At 42.1% G+C, this 25687-nt stretch overlaps 1 protein-coding gene across 1 annotated transcript in view; it reads right to left on the reverse strand.

Annotated features, from left to right (window-relative positions):
- Nucleotides 1-692: 692 nt before the first annotated feature.
- Nucleotides 693-25687, reverse strand: part of FIG4 (FIG4 phosphoinositide 5-phosphatase) — a 133182-nt gene continuing 108187 nt past the window's right edge. Inside the window, exon 23 of the mRNA XM_044244439.1 lies at nt 693-1110. Coding sequence (XP_044100374.1) covers nt 933-1110 — 178 coding nt within the window. The 3' untranslated portion in view covers nt 693-932. The remainder of the gene's footprint in view (nt 1111-25687) is intronic.

A 25687-nucleotide genomic window follows, 5' to 3' on the forward strand; every position in this document is an offset into this window, starting at 1 on the left:
AGAAGTTCTGCAGGGTAACACATTTTTAATGTTTTATTTTGATAGATAAAAATTGTAAGAATTTTTTTATTTTGATAGAAAAATTATAAGAATTGTTTAAAAAAAAAGTCCACTTACCCTTCCCCAGATCCACTGATTAATATTTTGCCCCATTTGTTCTTTCTTCCTAAACCACTAGAGAGCCCTTTGTTGACATCTTGTCCCTTTATTCATAAATACTTCAGCATTTATTTCCCAAGAACAAGAGTTTTCAAAATAATGCTTTTTTTTAAATCAAATCACAAAGTTAACATAAACATAAAATCAGAATAAATTTTAAAAAATACATTGACTACAAAGAGAAATACTCTGACTTCATTTTGCACAAAAGAGGAGCTTTTTGGCCTGTTTTGCTTACTCTGATACTCCTCTAGACTCTACCATAGCACCTGTGTACACAGCAGGTGCTCAACAAATCCCTGTTAATTTCTTAATTATGCTGTGATATTATATTGACTGCATTTTTAAAAAGATTCTATTTATTTTAAAGAGAGACAGAGAGAGATTGCAAGCAGGGGGAGGGGCAGAGAGAGAGAGAGACAGGAGAATCTCAGGCAGCCTCTGCAGTGAGCATAGAGCCCAACATGGGGCTTGATCTCACGACCCCAAGATCATGACCTGAGCCAAAATCAAGAGTCGGTTGCCCAAGTGACTGAGCCACCCAGGAGTCCCTGTTGACTGCATTTCTAAAAAAAAAAAAAAGTATTTCTAAAGAAAAGCAAAGGCAATAACAGCAATATATCCAATCATTTCCTTATTTCCCATCATTTATAGTTGCCCAGTTACAAAAAGGAAAAACTTTCAGAGGTAAAGGACTCCTAGGAAATTAACTCTCTAGGATGAGACAAAACAGATTACAGTGTGAGCAAACTGATGGGTTGGACCTGCTCTCTTCACAGGTAGCGGTTCCTGATGTATTCTCGGTACATGGCGGTGTCTTCTTTGCCAAGGGGCTGCATGATCCCTTGACTGGCCTGGATGTGGGCTTGGAAGATCTCTGTAGATCTTCTGTCTACTCGCGGAGGCTGAACTTCATAGATGTTGTCTTGTGAGAAAGCTGAGATAGGTGTTCTACAAAAGAGAAGGGAAGACAAGGCTACGTTAAAGACAATAAAGTGAAAGTGAAGGACCCACAAGGGAGCTATGGTCTCAAAGCATTCGAGAGCTGCCGACCTTGACAACCATGCGGACTTAACAGTAATAAGTAGTGGTAGTGACCTCCCCTGTATCTCCTAAGCTGGCTTCTTCTCCTGCCCACAGGACAGAGCTGACCCAGCAACTGTGCAGGGAATCTTCCCTGAAGCACAGGCTAGGCAGGCACCCCTCCTCTGTTCCTGCAGCCCCAGGCACACCTACGTCTGTGCACCCATATGCCTCCCTGACACGACCAGAGTAACTTTAGATGGGGGCTGTACATTTTCTGCTCCTTATACATCATAGAAACTCAGTGTTTTGTTGTGTGTTTTTTTGTATATTAATTTTGTATCCTGCAACTTTACTGAATTCGTTTATTAGTTCTAACAATTATAGTTTTTAAAAGGAAGATTTACAAGGAATCCATGAAGTAAGGGATATGAATTCCTTCCTCACATGGAGAAGAAGAGCAGATGAGTTTGTATGTATAAAGGGCTCCCTTAGCATAATGCTTGGCACAATGTAAGTGCTCAATAAATGTCAACTAAGATTAATAATTACAGGTGCATAATTTTCATCTGCAATTCTGAAATCCTAAAAGCTTTAATGACCAAATGTTACTTGGATGGTAAAACGTGACCCAGCTGAAATTCATTTGGTGGCATATCCTAACCTGAACCAACAATACTCATTCCACTTCGTGTGAATATTAATATGTTTCATTATCAAACAAGTCCTCAGATCACACTGGGGATGTACCATCCTGTTATGCTAACACCCCAAAACTGTGAATTCTGAAACACATCTGGCCTCAGGCTTTTGCTGAGAGATTGTAGATCTGTAAGATCCAGTTTCTTTCCTTTCTGGGGTATTGAAAAGCACCCAAGAATCTCTTTATTCAAAAATACCCCCCTATTCCCAACCACCCAGCCTAACTTCATGTGTGGAATTTCCTTCTACCCACTGAAGAAGGTGCTGTCTCCACAAGGGCCTTGTCAAAATGCAGTTTGGTGTCTGACACAACCTTAAATCACTGAAGACGGAGCACCTACTAGTTATTCCATCCTTAGTGACAGCAGGCCCTCAAGGGATGAGTCAGTCAGCCAAGTCAGGTGTGATGCAGAGTGAGCATGTGTGCAGAGTATGAATGGAGGGTCAAGAAGGGTCCACTGATGGGGAAGACAGTCCACAAAAAATGGTGCCATGAGGGACTGGTGTACAATGGCAACAAACTACATCATGTACCCCAGGGCTGGTCCTGTGAGGTGGGGGGCACTTCCTACACCAGAGCATCACGGTAACACAGAGAGAGAAGATCCAAAGAATCTATTCTGCTGGGCTGGACCCTAGCTATCCCACTGTTCCAGAAGCCCATCAGGAAGGCATCCTGGATGCCTGGCGGTTTGCTTAGCTGGGGTCCCTGCAGCTGGGGGAGTTGCTCTGCTGGCAGGAGCAGAGTTGGGCCTCAGCCCCAGCTAGGTCTGGACTTGGGATGTCAACACTTCAAAAGACATCAGGAAGTGCAGACACACAGTGGAAGACAGGAGTTGTACAGTAATGCCCCACCCTCTTAGGACACATTACTATCAAATGGGGGGTCTCTCTTATCCAGAAAACAGCGTGCTTTGTCTTTCCATGGAATGCTAACACATCCTACCATGGCTGGAGATGTATTAAATTCCATGAAAATAAAATAGAACTCGAGGTGGAACATTCTTTCTGGAAACCAGCCTCAATTGTTTTCACCTCAGGAGAATACACTTCAACTCAAATTTGGTATCTAGTTTGTGAAATACTCCTATTTTTTAAAGCACTTAAATAATTTCACACAATCTTAGAATGTGACCTTTAAGTAAATAAAAACCAAAGGAAAAGGATTTACTCAAATTAAAAAAAAAAAAAAGAAAGATGAAGGTAAAAGACATCCTGAAACGTCTGAACCTCAATCTGGCCTCCAGCCTAGCGGCAGAGCTTTCTTCAAAACACAGAAGTGACAGTTATTTTGATGTCTGTGGAGAACACACTGTAATGGTGAACAATTAGGATGATTAATAATAGGAACTCTTCTCCTCAACCTTCCCTCACAAAAACACAGCAACTCTCCAGTCATTCACATAATTCACACTGCAATGCTAGAATTCTTTAATGGTAGCTAATATTCAGGAGCAAACCTTTTTCACCTGAACCTTTGAAATGAAGACTCCATTAGGGTTTTTAGAGATTGTCATCAAAGTACCAGTCACAGACAGCAACTATGCCTGAACCACACCATCTACACCTGTCTAGTGTCTTCCCCCTCTCAAATCTCTTTTACGTATATGATCTTACTTAATTTTCACACTCATCCTGGAGGAAGGAAGCATAGGGATTAGACCCTCCATGTCACAGAGGAAAGAGATATTTTAAGTCAATCTAAAAATGGGGCTAATGGTTTCTGTCCTGTCTTTGAAGCCAGACTTCTCTGCCCAGAACTGTCTGCGCATTAGTGACCTCTCTGGCAGAAATCACACCAGACATTTGATAGATGTAGAAGATACCATCTGGGTACTCAACCTTCAGGGGTTTAGAAAGAGGAAATGCCAAGTGACCAAGGCATTGTCTGACCCTACAGAGGCCTCGGCTGAATATGTGGAATATCATGGCGGCTGGGCACAAGCCTGTGGATGTGGGGCTGGGGCAACCTCGGATGGGGCCAGAGATCAGCCACTTTCACCCAGGGCCTTTGCTTTCTGACCAGTAAAGCAACCAGGAGTCCTCACCCTACTTCTTGGTTAACTGCCTCACGGCCACGTGGAAGCATGGAGACCATTACCACACTCAATATGAAAAGCCAGACATCAGCCTGAAATGACATCCGACTGACTGGAAGCTGGGTTTAGGGTTCCAGCACCACCTCACTATGGTTTCAAAACAACACAGGGAGTCAGAAAATGCATCAACCGCCCCCCTTGTCTTTTCTATTCTTCTAGATTCAAAGTCTATGTTAAATAACAAAGTTGTAATATTAGAATGCTTATTATTGGGTTGGGGCCAGAAAGACACTTCAGAGATACCCAATATCATTGGCATAATCAGAAAAATGAGGAGGAAGAAACCGATTCACAGAGAAACTTTTGTTTCTTTGTTTTACTCAGTTGTCAAGAATCCAGTGACAATGAGCTCCCCACGGTCTTAAGGCAGTGGCTCTCCAAGTGTGGTTCCCAGACCAGGAGCATCAGCATCACCAGGGAACTTGTTAGAAATATAAATTCTCAGGCCCTACTCCAGACCCACTAAAATGGTTAGCAAGGCCCGTGATTCTGACACTTGCCTAAGTTTGAGACTCTTTGGTCTAAGAAGACCAAAATGTATCTAAAATGCTAAAGAAGATCTTATTTGTGGTCAGTCAGCAGAATGAAACACTTGGAAACAACAACTCTCTTTTCCAATGATATACTACCACTAACCCTCCATCAAGAATCATAATTCGACATTTAATTGCAAATATACTGGACACCACACATTTCCTCAGGAGGAGATAGATCTTTTTTTTTTTTTAATTTTTATTTTTTTTAAAGATTTTTATTTATTTATTTGACAGACAGAGATCACAAGTAGGCAGAGAGGCAGGCAGAGAGAGAGAGGAGGAAGCAGGCTCCCTGCAGAGCAGAGAGCCCGATGCAGGCCTCGATCCCAGGACCCTGGGATCATGACCTGAGCCGAAAGCAGAGGCTTTAACCCACTGAGCCACCCAGGCGCCCAGGAGATAGATCTTATTTCTCCAGGAGCTTACACATTTCCAAGGTGGGAAAGAAATACAAAAACATCCAAGACCCTCACAGGGGGGTGCTGGTCAGCACCTTGTCTCTGGGGGTATCAGAGAGAGATGGGTAACCCAGTAATGCTTTCAATACTACACGGAACAGTCTTTATTGGCTTCCATGGCATCTGTTTCTAGACAAAAAAGACCAGTATTTAAACACTAAATGAGGTGGAAATTGTGAAACTACTTTCTTTTCCTCATTCCAGTCGAGAAATCTGGCTTATTACTGCACTTTCATGGTGGAAAAAATGGTTCCACTTTTCTCTCCTGGCCATCAACAGAGGGAATTTTGTTTTCAACTTCTCCTCACAGCCCCCAAAGGGATAAGACCTCCTTCTCCTAGTTCAAGTAGTTCCCAGTAGTATTTCTGGACATAAAAGATTATAATTACAAATGTGTGGGCTCATTTCTTTTTAACTATGGAACCTAGTTCCATCTTCAAAGAAGAGCTCTGTATTTCCCCTCAAGGAATGTTATGGTCTTATTTAAAATAATATATGTGCCAGTTCATTTACGGGCTGCTTAATCCAGACTGCCTAGTGTGCTCAAACACCAGGGACCAATGTCACTTGGCCTCCGCTGCAGTTCCCGCTCACAGAAGAGAAACACCTCAGGCAGAAATTCAGAAGACACACCACATGTTTTTAAAGAACATACTTATTGATGCCCTTTTATGCTCTTTCTTGAAAGTGGTATTACTCTCTTGGTTATAATATGATCATGTCTGATAATAATCTTGTCTTACCGTTGGCTGCAGAACTAACGTTTGAGTCCCTTTTAAAGTTCAACTCCTATTGAGACTTTGTTCTTAACACATACCAAATACTCGATAAACAGGTTGATCGGACAAGGAAATATTTAATTGGTCAGACTGAAATGTCTTCTTAATTTAGTTATGTCCCAGTAATTTGTGGCTGGTGATAGAAAAATGGGACCATATTTGTATAATTTCAACAATACTATACACGTGATACTTGTGCATTTGTTAAAATCTTCTCTTTTCCCCATGATTAGCATTTTGGTATACATCAGACTCCATTTAGCACTTCCAGAAATTTCTGTGATGGTTCTGGTCACAGAATCTCTTTCCCGTCTGTTGCTATCCCAAACTCCCAGTTTTCTGTTTCTTTCACAGAATCAACCAAATGATTCTTTGTTGGTCATAACTGATCATTAGGTCATTTCTTTCATTATTTCCTCTGCTTTCTGAGAGAAACTATCACAAGGGCAGGTTCAAATTGCTCAGGTGCTCTGGTCTCAGTGGAGTAAAACCCTAGCAAATGCCTTAAAATCACCAGTCCTTGATTATTAGTCTATTTGTCTTTCTGCAGGTCTTATAATTACTTTTAGAAAATAATAGAAATAATATTAGATTACCAATATTAATAATATTAAATTATTTAAATGTTATTATTAAATAACATTAAAGTAAATAGAAATAGAAAATAATAGAATAATAGAAAAAATATTTAGAAAATCATTTCTAAAAAATCAGAAAAATGTGGCTTTCAAAACGCATTTGTCCAATATGGTGGCCATTAGCCACATGCAGCTATTTAAATATAATTAAAATTAAGTGAAATTTAAAATTAGCTCCTCAGTAGTATGGGTCCCATTTCAAGTGTCTGAGAGCCACACACAGCAAATGATCGCTATTGGACACAGTACAGATATAGAATATTTCCATCATCACAGAAAGATCTATGGGATGGAATGTTTTCACACCTCTTCCCTATTATTTTTTCCTCACAAATTCTGGCCAATTTTAGGTCTTTCTAAGCTCATTACCCTAATATATTTTTATATGGTATTTATCACTCTCTGTTCTTTTATTTATGTGTTTATATACTTACTAGGAATATGAATACCATTTTGATCACCTCTTTGTCTCCAATGGCCAGAAGAGCATCTGGCATATGGTTAAGTGCTCAAAGTTATTCATTGAATGAATGAATGAATGAATGACATCTGGTTAAGGAATATTGGGTTTCTAAATGCAGAACCTGAATTTAGTGTGATTTGGATTACTTGAGATGATAGGGCAGCTAGGGTTTCCCATCAGAAGCTTTCTCTTCAGTTCCTTTCTTCAGAAAATCTGTAAGTGGGCAAGGAAACTGAGGGCAAGCCGGAGTGCCTTCTAGCAGGATAAAGCCATCAAAGTTGCTCAAAAAACAATGGTGAGGCAGAAGCAGTGGGTCCTTATCCTCGAGAGGTGAGAAACAGCGACTCATGCAGATTAACAAAGTTACTACATGGGCTGAAATCAAGAAGAACGTGTCGATCTTCAAATCACCTCTGACACAACAAAAGGCAAAATATACCCCTCTATTCTGGGGTCCAAGAAAGCAGGCACAGGCTATATTCACTTTTACATACCTGTCGTGCCAATTTCAACACCAGAAATATGGGTAAGCTCTCGTCATTTGCTGCCTTGCCCCTGATACTTCCACATGTCTTCGGGTATATACATGTGATACCACAGAGTGAAGGTGGTGGGCTTGAGGGGCAAGTGCTAGCCCGTGACCCGTGTAATGGGAAATTGAACCATGTTAGTACTGCTGATAAGATTCTAAACGTTATCAAGGTAAAGAAATTAATTTCCTTTTTATTCCTACTAAAAGACAACAAGTCTATATTAACACACAAAATGCTATGAATCTATGGGGCCCATGGGCAGCTCAGTCAGTTAAGCCTCTGACTCCTGATTTTGGCTCAGTTTGTGATCTCAGGGTCAGGTGATCGAGCCCTACATCGGGCTCCACACTTAGTGGGGAGTCTGCTTCTCTTCCTCTGCCCTTCCCCTTGCTTGTGCACACACATGCTCTCTCTCAAATAAATAAATCTTTTTTTAAAATGCTATGACTCTAATATATGATCTCTAACAAAGCCCAATTATTTCAGCCTTATTATGCCACTGAAAGCTAGTGAGCATGTCACAGAATAATGAACAAATCTGATTTCTTTATGTGCAAACATTTCCAAATCCTTTAATAGCTGTTATTATAACAAGATGATTGGGCTGTCCTCCAACAGAGACACTGAAAGGGAGGTTGGAAATCCCACAGGCAGGTTAAAATTCATTAATGAGAAGAGGACAATAATGCCAGTCTTTAAACAACCCACCACAGAAGCAAAAAGCGGTGATAAGAAGGAAGCAAAGAATATAATCTGTGCTGATGGGACCTAAAGGGTATAACCTCACACACCATAGACGCAACGCAGGCTGCTCGGTGTGTATATGAGGCCCTTCAAAGGCTCAGCACTAAGGAATCTTGACTCCACAAAGCAGAGTAGGTCTTTTAAGACTTTGACAGGAGAGGAGCAGGTGGCGAATGGGAATGAAGAGAGCACGAGGACAGCAAAACCCTTCTTGGGTGTTTCTCAAACAATTATCTGCCTTCTACCATATGCATTCGCCACGTCTAAGGCTGTTAAACTCTATCTTTGGAAGACTCATTTGTCATTTTTCACCAGATCCATTAGATGAAGAAATAGCATATGTTTACACACAAACATGCCACATATACAGATAAAATATTTACATATAATACAGATCAATGCTCATATATTTGTGCTTACATACATTATATACATATATGTAGTCTTTGAACACATTGCTGTGGAAAGGGTATGTATATTCCAATGCGCCCCACAAAATGACGTGCTTCAAATGAGCCCATGTGAACTCATTTTTACCATGTCCATTTTATGGACCTTTACAACACTCAGACACTGGAACAAAAGGACAGCTGATAAGCCTCCAGGGCAATGGAGCCAGGAAATCTAGAAAACATACTGTAATATTTACTATTTCTTAGGGCTGGAACACCTTGCTCTTAAAATGTGACTTTATATTGTTTTATAGAAAAGAATCAATGTAATATACATCTTAGAGGCTGTTACAGGTTTGTCCGGGTAAAGTTTTCGGTGACATTACATCTCTGCCTTAAATTAAAAGTGATTTTTTTGTCAAACATAAAAAAATTAACAATGTTTACCCAATATTTACCATGGAAAAACTACTGTGTTTCAGAATTGTCGATGCATTTCACACTTTTATTGCAAAATAAAACACAGATACAGGAAGCCACACAAAACAGACACATAAAAATATTATAAAGTGGACGCCACCTGGGTCAAGAAACAGAAATTTTGGCAGCTAAACCCTTTCCATATGCCCCATTCCCATCAAAACCATAGTCGCTATTATCCCAACTGGCACAGTAATCTCTTCCTTGTGCTTTTAAAACTGAGTTTTTCATTCAAATGTGCATCTCCAGACTTTCATTTAATCTTGCCCATTTTCAAAAGTGGGATATGCTTTTTAATCTACAGATTCTCTTGCCTTTCTTTTCCTTACAATTCATCGATTGAAATATCCAGGTTGTAGAGCTTCTGTCAGCCTGGATTTTGCTGACTGCCTATTTATAATGCAGTTCAAAATGTTCCTCTGTCCTTTATATTTCTGCAAGTCAGCAAGTGCATCCAGAAGCTTGGTGAGAATTTGCTTCTCTTGCTTTGGCAAGTCTGGAGGCGGTGGTGTGCTGGTTCATCAGGAGGGCTGGACTAAGTTGTTTATCTCTTTTGATGTTAACAGCCAATAATGCTCAATGCCTACATCTGTTAACACTGGGGACTGCCCATGCTATTTCTTTTTCATTAATTAGTTGAAACTCTGGTTTTTTGGTTTTTTTTTTTTCGTTTTAAGGGTGCTTTCCCTCACCTCTTATTTGATTATCCAGTGGTATAATTCATACAATTCAAAGTGTCATATACTTGATTCTTTTCCCCTTTATTTTCCAGTTTTCTGGATAATGAAATGGTTCCCTAGAGCCCTTCCAAAGTGATCAGAATTTTTTAAAAAAATTATAAACTCATGGATTTAAACATATTTGATGAGTTCCATTCCACTGTAATTATTATTGAAGTTCCAAATTATCCTAACCTTGCCCAGTGGGAGTCTCTTCAAGTTCATTCATGAATCCTCTTGATATGACCCCAGCAATCTCTAATGGCTTTCTTGCTATCTAGATTGACAAGATGCTCCAGGATCCTTTTGTCCATTTCCTGACGCCGACCTGGAATCAGCTATTTCTCCCAGAGCTCTGGTTCCTTTTAGTGGGGGGAATTGGTATTTCAAGACCCCCATGTGGGTACTGGGGATTCCCCTTGTTCCTGGGGCCACTGTATGTGTGTATGCATGTACTTATACATTTTTCCTGCTTCCCAGGGACAAAGAGGATGGCAGAGTTAGAACAGCCCATAATTATTTACTTCATGTACCCCATATTGAACCTATATCAGCATTGGAATTACAATTAACTATTGCCACCAATATGATTCCTGAAGATACTCTACTCTGCCTGCCCTTCCCACAGTACCTCCCCATTTTTTCACATACTGTACTCTCCCTCTTTTAACCTGCATTTTGATTCTTTAAGTTTATAACTCACAGTGGTCTTTATGTCACTGCCTTTCCAGTCATTCTGATTGTTTCAAGTTCCTTCTCCACTACATCCCACAGGAAGGCCTCATGGGAACAATATGCTGAGTTCTTACTTGTAACAGTTTGTCTCTGCTTTCATAGTTAAAAGATTTGGAAATAATACCTTCAGCTCACATTTCTTTCCCTATTACTCCTTTTTTTTTGATATAATGAGTTCCCCGTGTAAAAAGTCTGAGGATGATCTAATTATTTTTCTCTTACAAGTCTTTCCTTTGGTTTAGATAGCTAAAGGACTTTTTTTTCCCCCTTTAAAGTCTAGTTTACTTACTATACTGTATCATTCTGGGTCACCATTCACATGTATATGGTGTGCTCTCTCAATATATAGGTTTTTTTAAAGATTTTATTTATTTATTTGACAGAGATCACAAGTAGGCAGAGGGGCAGGTGGAGAGATAAAGGGGGAAGCAGGCTGCTTGCCGCGCAGAGAGCCCGATTCAGGACTCCATCCCAGGACCCTGGGATCATGACCTGAGCCCAAGGCAGAGGCTTAACCCACTGAGTCACCCAGGTGCCCCTCAACATATAGTTTTAAATAGTTATTTCAGAAGGTATTTTTAGCATTACAGTTTTTAGTAAATTTTGGCTAAGATCTATTTATTTATTTTGGAGACAGAGAAAGTAGAGGGTGAGGAGGGTGCAGAGGGAGAGGGAGAGAGGCAAGTAGACTCCCCGCTGAGAGCAGAGCCCCACATGGAGCTCGATCCCATGACCCTGAGACTATGACCTGAGCCGAAACCAAGAGTCAGACGATTAACTGAACTGAGCCACCCAGGTGCCTTAGTACTTTTTTTTGTTGTTGTTCCCTTGCTTTATTTTTCTTCTTCAAGAGTCCTATTATCCATAGTAAATTTTCTTTGCCTATTGCCAGTATCTGACACTTTCTCTTAAATCTTTGTGGTTTTTCTTTCATTTCTTTTTGCATTTTTAAGTTTTGTATTTTAAGCACATTTTGAAACAGCACGCTTCAGTTTTGATCTCTTTTGCTGATGTCTTCCTGGCATGCTTTCACGATCTGCAGGGAAACAGGCCTCCTCTGTCTTCTTCTGTTCCTCTCGTCACCTTATATGGTGTGGAACCTTGATACTTTTCTGATGCTCATTATGTAAAACGAGTTTTCCTGAACCTTTAGAAGGTGTAGAAGAAAGTCTGACTGACTTGACAGAACTCCCTCTTGGGTTGCTTCTGTGATGTCTTCAGAGCCACGGCACGCAGCTTTCCCAAAGGTCTTACACCTCTCCCCTTTCTCTGCTTCTCTTTCCTTCATGTCTCCTGTCATTGTCCTGCTCAATTTTGACTCCATGGGGAGTCAGATGGGTCCCCTGGCCTGGAGGGAGCTTTGGTGGTTGGTTTCAAACATTTACATGGCCAGACTGGGCCCACTACTTTCAGAATCCACCCGGAAGCCCCTGCACTCAGTTGGTACGGAATCGGGTAAAGCCTCCAACAGGCCCCCATGCGTTCCTGTTCGCTACTCATGTGTGTCAGATCCCCTGTTGTTCCTTCCCTGCTCCTTCCTCTTGTACAAACATGGATATGATGTAAGCCTGGTGACCCTTAGATCACCGCCTGCTTGTATTAGGGACCCTGTACTTAGGGGCATCTTCTCACAGTTTTGAGGTAAATGCCTACGGGTATTTGCTTTTGCTACCTGGTTGTTCAGTTTTATGTGAGATTGAGAGTTTAAAACTATGCTGTTGCTGTCTTCTTCCCAGAACCAACTGGGCACAGCTGTATTTTTAGAGGCGGGGGAGGGGCAGAGGGAGAGAGAATCTTAAGCAGGTTCCACGTCCAGGGCAGCGGAGTCTGACGCAGGGCTGGGTCTCAGGATCATGAGATCATGATCTGAGCCAAAATCAGGAGTCAGACACTTAACCAACCAAGTCACCCAGGTACTCCTATGTAAAGCTATTTTTTAAAAAAAAGATTTTATTTATTTATTGGACAGACAGAGATCACAAGTAGGCAGAGAGACAGGAGGAAGCAGGCTCCCCGCTGAGCAGAGAGCCCAATGTGGGGCTTGATCCCAGGACCCTGGGATCATGACCCGAGCTGAAGGCAGCCACTTAACCAACTGAGCTACCCAGACACCCCTGTAAAGCTATTTTTAAAAGAATATTTTTCATCTACCTCCAAAGCTGATCCCTAAATCTGACACATCACTGCCTGTGTGGCTATCCCGTCCCTGCTGCCGAGGCAGAGATCCTGTCACGACAGCTCTGCCCATCTAGGGCTGCTCTGGGAGAAAGTCTTCTCCAGCTAGATTCCCGCTTCTATACTTGGTCAGGTCCTACTGTCCTCCGAGACAGCAGCGCACTGCAGATGTCCAGATGTGGTAGCTGTTCAGTGATTCAGAGACTTGGGGGATGCAGGCAGAAGGTGGTGGAGCTCTTCGTGTTGTGGTTCACCTGCACCTGGCTGATGAGGCTGGGCCTCCAGAGCGGCCGCAGTCCAAGCAGAGTTAGGAAAATCAGCTATTCTTTTATTGTAGTGGGTGGGTCACGGGGCTTAGTGGACAAGGCAGTCTTTCCAGAGAGCTGCCCAAGGACCTTGCCCCGCTAGCTGAGCAGGGTGCCTTCACCATTCTTGCCTAATGGGAGTCGTATGTTTCCTATTTTCTCCCTTTGGCAGGAGACTCTCATGGTACTCATGTGTTTCCTATTTTCTCCCGTTCTGAGTTTTTATTTTCCTTTGCAACCATTGTATATTGGGAGCAGACAGGTAGTTTTTTTGTACACAGGTCAGTAGATTATGAGAAGCCTCATCTGGACCCGATAAAGATGACTGCACAGAACCTAGAGATGGTGGGCACTGGGGGAAGGAGCGGGTTCTGTGGATAGCACAGGAGTAGGCGTGGATACCTGGTGGCTTAACGAGTAGACTGTGACAGATAACAGTGTTTAGATTCCCCAATATCTACCTGAACTCCCCTTCGAGTGTGTGGGGGCTGAAAAGTGGAAAAAAAAAATCCCAGACTCCCTTGCAATTTGGGTTCAAAATGTGGTTTAGGTTCTACTCAGCCCTTGTACTCACGGGAGGCTTAGATTTAAAACCAAGTCATATGGAAAGAAGCGAGCTATTGGGTATCAGTTCAACAGGCGGCCACAAAGGCAACACGTTCTTGAGTTGGCTGCGGGATGGTGGCTTCCTGGTGAGAGCTGAGGTGGTTGGTGTGGCACCAGGCAGCTACTTGGGACAGCTTCCTGATTAGGGCAAACGCAGAAGCCACTCTGAGAGGAGTTGTTCCTTAAAAGCTCAGTCTAGAGTTTTTTCTTCACCCCTCCAGCGATTCTGAAAGTCACTTTAAGCCCTATAACAAATCACTTCTGGTTTACTCTATGTGGAATGGATTATGTTTTCGCAACTGATCTCTGACCAGCAGAAGAGCTTTTTGTTGCAGAACAAAAACGAAACAGCTCTGGCTCTCTCTTGCTTTACCAAGGGGCAGGCAGCCAGCCTTTCCAGGTGAGCATTGTTCTGAGATGGTCCTGGCAGGAAAGGGATACTTCCAGCACTCGGGCATGGGTATGGTTGCTGCCCGAGGGGACAGAAGGGACAGTCTGCCACCAGCACACCGATGAGCAGCAATGCTGGGACTTTCTATGTTTCGGCCATACCCATTGACATTTTTATTTGTCCATGTACAGCACAATGACACTACACATTCTCTCGGAGAACTATCAAATAAAAATGTCATTTGGGTTTTTAAAAGAGCGTTTGGGTTCAGAGAAATGAAGCAGGATGATTCTCAGATCTAAACTATGTAAAAGCCAATTTAGGATGCAATTTATAAACTGTATGGTTTCCCTCCCGTTCAGAGGACACATTATCTATCTTAGTACGAAAATAAATGCAGTTTCCCCTCTATTTCAGCTCTGTTTTATGACAAACACCAGACGAGCAGCCAGTGATATTTGGCTGCATTGTTCTGCAGGCTGTAAGTTGAACATTTCAGCTACTGTATAACGGGAGCACACTTGGCTTTGCACCACAGGCAACAGGGGCTGGTTCTCCTGCATAGCACTGGGACTGTCCTGCCACCAAAGGATAGGGTGCACATCAAGCACGTAACAGCTGTTCTCAAAGGGCAAAGAACATAACTGCACCTCTCAGAGTCAGCCCTTCCCCGCCTGTATGCAGGGCTGAACTCTGCCCTGGGGATACTGGTTACCCATCAGGCATGACACAGGGACCTCTGGGAACAATTTGCCCTTTTGGTCCTCAAATTTCCTGGAACAGCAGCAGCAGTTTATTTTTCTAATAAATTTTTTATTTTAGAACCTCTTGAGACTTGTATAATCATTGTGCAGAGTCAAGAGAGTTCTCATACAGCCACACCTAGTTTCCCTGATCATTCACATCTTCCATGAGTCTGGGACATCTGTTGCCATTAATGAACTGATATCAACACATTATTATTAGCTGAAGTCCAGATGTGTCCTTTTCCTGGTCCAGGGTCCCATGCAAGATCCATAACATTTTTAGTCATGTCACCTTGGTTTCTTCTTGGGGGTGACAGCTGATTTTCCTTGTCTTTGATGGCCTTGATAGTTCTAAAGAGTACTTAGCCTACCTCTTTTCAGAGCCGTCCCTCACTTTACTAACAAGGAGAATCAGAGAAAATGGTCCTTTGGAAGGAGGTATCAGATGGATCATGAACCTTCAAAACAAAATCTAACAGTCCTGAGATTCCCGAAAGACTCCTATGGCTTTGTCTCTGTCAATGTTCACCTGTGATGGAATGCTGGGTGTGCTTCCCAGTGGACATGTGGACAGCTGCTCAAGGAAATCCTACGGAGCAGAGACTCCCCAACCTGGCTGATCATTACATTCAACTGGAGAATTCCAGAGAACACAGATTCCCAGCTCTAGTCCAGATGTACTGAATCAGAATCTAGACTAATAGGGTCTTAACTTCTGTATTTTGTATATCTTTAAAAAAAATAATGCTAATTATGGCTTTGATATAGAAAATTATAAAGCAAGGCTCACAGTCTGTTAGTATTATTAATGTACATAAAAGTATATATATAGAAAATTTAAAGAGTAACCAAAAGTCCAAAAATGAAAAGTGAATGCTTTCCTATAATCTATTTAACCATTTTCTAGGGACATTTTGTTCCATTTTTATTGTTGTCTCTTGTTTGCTTTGGTATTTGTATTCCAACAAGTTTCCCAAGATATTCTGGGGTCTTCAGAAATTTGGAACCTAGCACTAAAGAAGAAATTCAAAACTCATCTATGGAGGGAGAGAACGGCCCTTTCAGAATGACACCCTTATAAAATCATAAAGCCCTGCTCTTCCCCTTCCTCCCCTGAACGAGTCAGCTCTAAAGCCATTAGATGGGGCAGAGCAAGGAGAGGGCGCCTGTAACAGCCTGTAGGTGTTTGAGCCCAAGTGGGGTAAGAGGACATCCACATTGGGAGGGAAGGCTCGAAGTGGGGAATCAGAGCCCAAGCAGGGTAAGGAGGGCATCTCTACAGAGGACAGGTTGAGGGGTTATGGCCTGAGTGGGTGAGGAGGGTATCCTCATGTAGGGGCAGCCTGAGGTGATATGTCAGGACCTGAGCAGGGAGAGGAAAGTATGGATATCCATGGGGAGGGGTTGCTTGGGGCCCAAGGGGTTGAGGAGGCTATTCATGAGAGTGGGTAACACTGCAATGGAAGTTGAAGGCCAAATGGAGGGTGTTTGTATGGGGTAAGGGGTAGATGTAATGGTGATAGGAGACTGATCATATCAGAGGGATAAATCATATAAATAAACACACTAAGGTAACAGAAGCCAAGTTTCTCACTGTTGAAAAAAGGGGTTCCTAATATGGAAAGAGAGAGAAGGACAGAGACCCTGGATACCCTACAATTACAGGTATCAATATGAATTCAGAGATTTAAATATCTGTATATTTAAATTTACTGTATTTATAAATATATACACTTGTATTATGTAATATATAAAACATGTGTAGTACATACTTGTATATATATTTACATAGATACATATGCAAATGTGCACGTGTCTTTTGAGGGGGTCTGGGAGCAGCAACACCTTAATAGCAACAGACACACCCAGTGCCTAGACCCTGCCTTTTAAACCATTTCCCACGAAAAAGAACCAGGGATCCTTGGCGAAATGACTGATCTCAGGGCTAGGGCAAGCAAAGAACATGATGAGCTTAGAACATCTTGTGCCAGAAATCAAGGGAAGTGTTCAAAGAATGATGAGGACATGTCCAAAAAACACAGGAGCCAGGTTGAAGGGGCTCAGGTAAAACTTGGGACAATTTGAGCATCAAAATAAATAAGGACAGTAACAGATTACACCCTATTTAATAAAACAGGAAGCCAAGACCTCATACTGAGAAAAATAACTGAAAAAGTGGTAAGTTTGATAAAGAACAGGATATTTACAGAGTTTCAAAGTATCTCCCACAAAATATTCATCAATTAAAAGAAAAAAGATCAACTTCATAGGGGAAAAGCCTGGATGGTACCACTTTTAACTAAGGGATGGAAATAAAGATCCTTAGAAATGGGGCAAATTGAAATTGCGTGCCACCTGATAGGATGCAATGGAAAGAACCCACCATCACTTTTGTGATACTCCAGCATGCACTCATTTTTTACCCTCAGTCAATAAACATTTACTAAGTCCTAGTTTCTGGGGGGTCAGATGATTGTGGTTGAAGTCAAATGGTCAGCTAGGGGGCCAGTCAACTCAAGGTTTAACCGGGGCTGGAGAATCCACTTCCAAGCTCACTCAATATTGTTGGGAGGTCTCCTGGGTAGATGTTGGGTAGATGCTTCATTGGCCATGTAGGCCTATGCTTAAGGTGGCTCATGACATGGAGGCTTGCTTCACACAGAGCACGTGACCCAAGAGCATGTCATAACTTAATCACTTCTGCTATATGCTCTGGGTCACAAAGATCAAGTCCGGTTGATCTTTGGGGTGGGGATAACAGGAAGATGGGACCAACATACGGGTGAGGATAACAGGAGGTGGGCCAGTTTGAAGGTTGACTATCACACTGCCAAAGGTTCATAACCTGAAGATAATCAGGACAAACCCAAATCTTTGGTTATTCTACAAAATAACTGGCCTGTATCCATCAAAGTGTCAAGGTCATGAAAATCAAGGAAGAATGGGGAAGTGTTCCAGAGTGAGAGAGACTAAGGCAACATGACAACTAAATGCAGTATGAGATGGAAAACAAGGTCATTTTGGGATTAAGGACATTACCGGGACATTTGGCAAAAACTTGAATGGGACCAGGGAATGAGCTGGTAGCAATGTATTCATGTTCATTTCCTGATTTTACTAGATTGTAAATTATGATTTTGTTGGAGAATGTTCTTATTTATAGGAAATATCCACTCGAATGCTAGAGAGAGAGAGAACATCAGGCCTGAAACTTACTCTCAAATGGTTTGGGACATTCTTCTGTAATTGCAACTTGTAGGTAAGTTTGAGATTGTTTTCATATTAAAAATGTATATAAATTATAAAGACCTATGACAGAAATTTAAGTGTCTAAGGGAGAAAATTCTAATTCTACTATAGGTGGAATTACATGATGGTAATTTTTTAGGTCAAAAATTGTAGGTGAACATTGCTAATTTCATATGGTTCAATGTAATACAAAAATAGCCCAATAAACTAATCAATAGCAAAGATAATGAAACTACGGATTTCAATAAAAATATAAAACACAATGCCCTTTCGAGGATAGCTCTCCTGCAATCACCTCTTTTTCCAGCGTCCCTGATATTGCCTCTCTGTAGACCCCCTTCCATCAGTACACAGAGAAGCTGCTGGAATAAGCTGATCTAAGAAACAATCCCTTGATTTCACATTCCCCTCCAGATATGCTCCTATTTCTGTGTCCTCCTTCACAGCATTTTTTGAAAGAATGGTTTCTATTCCCCATGTCCTCTTACGCACTCCCCATTTTTCTCTAAACTCACTCTAAGTGGGTTTGCAAAGCTACCACCCGAAAACATTTGCTCATCAAGGCCATCAATAACTTTCCTGCTCATTTTTCTGTCTTCAACATCGCTGCCCACTCCCTCCTTCTCGAGTCATTTTCTTCTCTTGGCTTCTGTGAAACCACATTTCTCTTGAGTTTTCTTTTTTTTCTCTTTGCCTTGCCCCCTACAATTCACCCTCCAAAAAAGAAAGCACAGCCATCTTTTACAGGTGTGAACTGGAGCACGCCCCTCTACCGAAAACCTTGCAATGGCTTCCCAATGGACAGAGGAACGCTAAGCTCTCGAGAGAGCTTCTGTTGAGATCTGGCCCCTACCCATGCCCACTCCCTCCCATACACATCCTTCTGGCCTCTCACTCAGCCTTCTGCCTGCTTCTCAAACCTGCCAAGCTTGTTCCTACTCTGCTCTCCCATGCATGACCTCTCTGCTTCAAACATTCTTCCCCAGTTATCCCAGGGCAAATGCCTCGTCTGCATTCCAGTTTCTGCTCATGGGTTGATTCCTCCAAGAGACCTGCCCTCCAAACCTAATCTAAAACAGATCCCCACCCTTACTTGCTCCAATCTTTCTCTCCCATCATGCTGGCTTGTGTTTTTCAGAGCATACATCCTAACAGGAAATGGTCTTACTTATTCATTTATTCTTTCAGTGCTTGTCTGTCAACCCAGAACACAAGTGCCCAAGTGTCTTGCCAGTCTTGTTCTTTATCTCGTGTCTAGAACAGTGCCTAACACATAGTAGGTGCTCAATAAATATTTGGTGAGTAAATGAATCACCTGCTTTCTGTTTCAAACTGCTACTGATCTCAAGCCATCACAGGTCTCACAGATATGATAATTACAGAATCTAAGAGATGACCTTCCTTCCAAGTCACCTTATCCACACTCAGATCAAATGAAGAACCTCTTCACAATATGGTTGGCAGAAGGTTATCCAGCCTCTTCCTGAGAGCTCTCAGTGATGGCAGAACTCATGACTTCTCATAGTGGACTGTTTCCAGGTCGTTGCTGAGAGCTCAGTGTGTTGGAAAGATTCTCTCTGCAGTGACCCTAGATCTTCTTCCTTCTACATTGCACTTATATTAGTCCCTAAAGCAACTTAAAAATGCTCTGCTTCACCTGACAGAGACTCAAATATCACTTGAGGGAGTGATCACATGACTCCAAATCCTCTTCACCCAAATAAATACTCGCAGCTACCTCAACACCTCATGTGACAAGAAAAATGGACCCACACAGCAACTGAGAAAGACCTGCAACATTTTAGCATCTTGGTTTAAAAAGTAAAACCTTTCTGACATCTTATCTGAAAAATAAAACGTAAGAGTGCCCTGGAGTGTTCCGAGAACACAGTCTCATTTCTCCTGACTGACCTTCTGTTCTCTGCATGCCTGCTCTCCGCCTCACAGCCGTCCTGAGACCGAGGGAACCTCAGCGATCACAGCCAGCCAGGCCCAGGGGCAGCTTCTCTGAGACAAAGACCCATCTCTGTCAAAATATGACTGTGGCTCTTTGTTCCCATTTCTGGAGAGATTTTACATTTTAGTAAGAGGAGAGAGAACGCTCGTGATGTCACTATCTGCTAATGAGCTTTTGCAGCACAGGCTCTTTGCCCAGGGCATTAAACAATTTATTCTATGAAAAAAAAAAAAAACAAACCAAAAAACAACCAGTTTGGATCTGACTCCCCTTGGGGCTCTCATTGTGTGCATAGTGTGGGAAGAGCAGATGGTTGTGGTTAAACAGGCAACAGTCTGGTGTATGTCGCACCCTGTGACTTCCCCATCACAGAGCAAGTACTCTATAAATACCACTGAGGGAAAGAGTAGGGGAGTGAATGAAGGAACCAGTGAACCAGAGGGTCACAAAATAGTGCACTAGTCTGGGCCCTCCTTTGATAGATGAGGAGGTAAGGCCGTGACAGGGGATTCAGAGCCCAGGAGTGTCAGATGTGGAACAGACTCCAGGGCTCCTGGTTCTCAGGCTTAGAACACTTTCCACAGTTTTGCGTGGCCTCTCTTACTGGGCATCTGTGCAAGTGGATTTCCAGTTAACTGAACAGGCCCAAAGGATTTTGTTTTGTTTTGTTTTGAATAGCTAAGTCATTATAGATGACTTCCTCATATCTGGCTCCCCCCAAAATGGTTATTTTAATCAACAACCTACAACCGTTGGCAGTGACACAGTTAAGGACTAGATGTGACCCAATCCTGACCACTGAGGCACGAAGAAAGTCTGCTCAGCAGGTTTGGGAGCTCCCTGCTGCTAAGAAGGAAATACAGGGGAAACGTCCCTCTTCTCACTTTAGCACTACCGCGTCGGACGATGGATGGCACCTGGACATGTTACAGCCATCTCGCTGCCACTTTGAGGATGAGGTGACATTGAGGAAGGGAAAGCAGAGATGGAAAGAAACTGGCGCTTCTCCTCAACCAGTCAAGTCTGGAGTCTGCCCTATCTGTGACCCTTCAGTGACAGGAAATTTTAAATCACCTTATCATTTAAACCAGCTGAGTTAGGTGTTCTGTTATTTGGACCTGAAAGTATCCTAAGAGGTTCAAGTCATTTTTTGATAGAAACATTTAAAAAGAAAAAAGTTGCTTCCTTGATTTCTGAAACAATTAAAAAACAAAACAAAACAGAAAATAAACATTTCTTCAGCCAGTCAGGGATCTCATTCTGTTGGCAAGGACTGAGCAAGGCTGTTACATAGAAATGCTTTGTTTGCCTCGGTGCTGCATTCTGACATAAATGGTCAAACATTCTTAGTCATTAGGGTCTCAAACTTTATGGTTTCAGGACCACTTTATGCTCTTTTTTTTTTTTTAAGATTTATTTATTTGACAGACATCACAAGTAGGCAGAGAGGCAGGCAGAGAGAGAGAGGAGGAAGCAGGCTCCCTGCTGAGCAGAGAGTCCAATGCGGGGTTCGATCCCAGGACTCTGGGATCATGACCCAAGCCAAAGGCAGAGGCCATAACCCACTGAGCCACCCAGGTACCCACCACTTTATGCTCTTAAAAGCATTCCTGAGGACCCCAATAGCTGGTTTATATGGGTTACATTTATTGATATTTACCACATGAGAAATTAAAACTAAGAAATTAAAAAATATTTACTAGTTTAAAAATAACAATAGTAAACACAGTAAATGTTAACATAATATATTTTTTAAAGATTTTATTTATTTATTTGACAGAGATCACAAGTAGGAAGAAAGGCAGGCAGAGAGAGAGGAAGGGAAGCAGGCTCCCTGCTGAGCAGAGAACCTGATGCGGGGCTCGATCCCAGAACCCTGGGATCATGACCTGAACTGAAGGCAGAAGTTTTAACCCAGTGAGCCAGCCAGGAGCCCCAACATAATATGTTTTAATGAAAAATAACTACATTTTCCAAAACAAAAGAAAACTAGTGACAAAGTAATATTTGGCATGTTCACAATCTTTTTAATGTCTTAATACAAGACAACTTAATTCTTAAATCTTTGGCTGGCTGAATCTGTCATGATATTTTGTTCTGGTTGAGGTATAAGAAGAAACTCTGTATCAAGACACAGATGTAGTGAAAAGAAGGGGCACATTCATCCTAATGTTTATAGCAGCAATGTCCACAACAGCCAAACTGTGGAAAGAGCCAAGATGCCCTTCAACAGATGAATGGATAAAGAAAATGTGGTCCATATATACGACGGAATACTACTCAGCCATCAGAAAGGATGGTACCTTCCATTTGCATTGACACGGATGGGACTGGAGGGGACCACGCTAACTGAAGTAAGTCAAGCAGAGAAAGACAATTATCACATGGTTTCACTCATATGTAGAACATAAGCAATAGCACAGAGGACCTAGGGGCAGGGAGGGAAATCCAAAGGGGGAGAAATCAGAGAGGGAGACAGACCATAAGAGACTGGACTGTGGGAACCAAACTGAGGGTTACAGAAGGGAAGGGGGGTGAAGGGATGGGGTAACCAGGTGATGGGTATAAAGGAGGGCATGTGTTGTGATGAGAACTGGGTGTTACATGCAACTAATGAATCACTGAACACTATATCAAAAATGAACTATGTACTATATGCTGGCTAATTGAACATAGTTTAAGAAAAAAAGGAAAGAAACTCTGACATCACAGAGATGTGAAGTTAGAAAATGAAGGAGTATTTTATAAATCATTCCAGATAATTGTGAACATTCTTCTTTGATACTGCACTATAACTTAACAAGTTTTTTTTTTAAGATTTTATTTATTTTATAGAAAAAGAGAGAGTGTGTGCACATGTGCGAGCACACAGATGGGAGAGAGAGGCGGGGAGAGAGGTAGAAGCAGACTCCTCGCTGAGCAGCGAGCCTGACACGGGGTTGGAGCCCGACATGGGGCTCGATCCCAAGACCTGGAGATTATGACCTTAGACCAAGTCAGACACTTAACCAACTAAGCCACCCGGGTGCCCCTTGACAAGTTTCTTGAAGGCTAGTTACAGTGGAGATGAACAACACAATATCAACATTAATAAAAGTTTGGAAGAAGCTGATTCCAACCTTTAAGGATGACTCTGAGGAACTCAGTGGGGGAAGTAACTGCAGATGAGGTAGAAACAGCAAGAGGTCTGGAATTAGAGGTGGTGCCTGCAGAGGGGCCTGAACTGCTGCCATCTCATGAGAAAAGGTCGCTCTCATGAGGAGCTGCTTCTGATGGCTGAGCAAAGACAGTGGCTTCCTGAGATGGAATCGACTCCTGGTGCAGACGCTGTCAAGACTGCTGCAATGCCAACAAAAGATTCAGAATATGACAGAAACTTGGCTGATAAAGCAGCATCAGGATTTGAGAGGTCTGACTCCAATTCCAGAAGTTCTACTGTGGGTAAAATGCTATCCAACAGCATCTCATGAGAGGAAGAGTCCATCGATGTGGCAAAACTTCATTGTTGTCTCATTTTTTTTTTTTTAAGATTTCATTTATTTGGGACGCCTGGGTGGCGCAGTTGGTTGGACGACTGCCTTCGGCTCAGGGCGTGATCCTGGAGTCCCGGGATCGAGTCCCACATCAGGCTCCCAGCTCCATGGGGAGTCTGCTTCGCTCTCTGACCTTCTCCTCGCTCGTGCTCTCTCTCACTGTCTCTCTCTCTCTCAAATAAATAAATAAAATCTTTAAAAAAAAAAAATTTAAAAAAAAAAAAAGATTTCATTTATTTATTTGACAGATCACAAGTAGGCAGAGAGGCAGGCAGAGAGAGGAAGGGAAGCAGGCTCCCTGCTGAGCAGAGAGCCCGATGCAGGGCTCGATCCCAGGACCCTGGGGACATAACCTGAGCCAAAAGCAGAGGCCTTAACCCACTGAGCCACCCAGGTGCCACGTCTCATTTTTTTTTAAAGATTTTATTTATTTATCTGACAGACAGAGATCACAAATAGACAGAGAGGCAGGCAGAGAGAGAGGAGGAAGCGGGTTCCCCACTGAGCAGAGAGCCCGATGCAGGCCTCGATCCCAGGACCCTGAGATCATGACCTGAGCCGAAGGCAGTGACTAACCCACTGAGCCACCCAGGCAACCCTCATTGTTGTCTCATTTTAAGAAATTGCCAGAGCCACCCTAGCCTTCAGCAACCATATCCTGACCAGTCAGCAGCCATCAACATCCAGACAAGACCCTCCACAGCAAAAAGATTATGACTTGCTAAAAGGTTAGCATTTTTTAGCAATAAAGTATTTTTAAGTTAAGGTCTGTACGTTATTTTTGTAGACACGATGCTATTGCACACTTAACAGACTACACCGTGTAAACATAATTTTTATATGCACTAGGAAATGAAAATTCATTTGAATTGCTTCATTGCAGTATTTGTTTCATTGAAGTGGTCTGGAACCAAATGCATAATATATCTGTGGTATGCTAGCAATTTTATTTAGAGTTCCCAAAAAGATACCTAAAATTACATTTTGCTCTTGTTCTATATCTATTATACATTTACTGATTCTTCTGAGATTATCAGAATGTTTTTCCCAGCTCTATTATTAAAAATAAATGTATCTAACATATTAACTATAGTCAATTTACTTTCCTGCTTCCTAACCAAATCATAAAGGAACTATCAATTTAACCATTCATCTTTTGAAATAAGCCTCAAAGTTTTATTTTCAAAGAAATATTATTTTGATGTACGGTGCTGTTTGACTTTATTTTGACTTTAAGTAACACAATTATATACAGTAAAAACAAAATGGTTAAGAAAGTCAAGATAGTCTCAATCCCTTTTTACTTCTGGATGACAGGATACATCTTATTCAGATATTCTGGGGCTTAATTAGTGTTTTGGTGACATCACACATACAAAGTAGAAACCATGACCCCTTTCTAATGGATATAAACCATCTTAGAGTTTTTTTTTACAAGCTAATGGAAAGGGGTTTGAGAGAAAAGATTTTTTAAAATGGAAAAATTTTCTTTCTTTTCAACTGAGATCAAACTGCCATAATTTTTTTAATCATAAGATTCTAAGAGTGAGGTAAATAAAAAACAAAGCAAAACTTTTAGAGCTTCATGTATTTGAAAACAACAGGCAAATGGAAATCAGGAAGTCATGGTTCTATTCTAGACATGCTGATAGGATTCTAAGAGCTAGTTATATATGGGGAAGGAATTCTTTTGAAGAATTCTTTTGAAGAGCTTCAGCAATTTGGTAGCAGCAGGCAACTGAAAATCAGAAAAGCATGGCTCAAGATGGTGACATAGGTCATTTTCGACTTCAGTCCCCTTTGCAAGACCAGCTGGCAAATATACATAAGGACAGTAATGTGAAAATCTCAGAACGCAGAGATAAGGCTGAAGCACCACCTGAAAAACAAAGACTGAGAAGGATAACCTTAGAAGGGTTAAGAGGAGTAGCTATACTCTGACCACACTGCCCCCTCCCAGACCCGCACAGTGCCATACCAAGAGGGGCCGCAAGGACCAATGGTTTCTACAGTGGGAGGAAAAAAGAGCCCAAAGGGGACATCTAGTTCCCTCAGCACTGCAGGGTCCTTCCCAGGAGGCCTGTCTGGATGTTGCCTCACAGGGGTCACAAGAACCCTGTAGGACTTCACCACTGAGAATCAGAAGCAGAGAAAGTAGGCAGGGTTTACAGCAACCAGTGCTCAATTTTGGCAGACCACATTTCTCTTTGGAGCTGTGCCCCAGCAGAGATCCTAGGCAGTGACTGTGCTTATTTGCAGAGCCAA

The sequence above is a fragment of the Neovison vison genome, chromosome 1 (assembly GCF_020171115.1).
Source record: "Neovison vison isolate M4711 chromosome 1, ASM_NN_V1, whole genome shotgun sequence".
In the NCBI taxonomy this organism is placed as follows: domain Eukaryota; kingdom Metazoa; phylum Chordata; class Mammalia; order Carnivora; family Mustelidae; genus Neogale; species Neogale vison.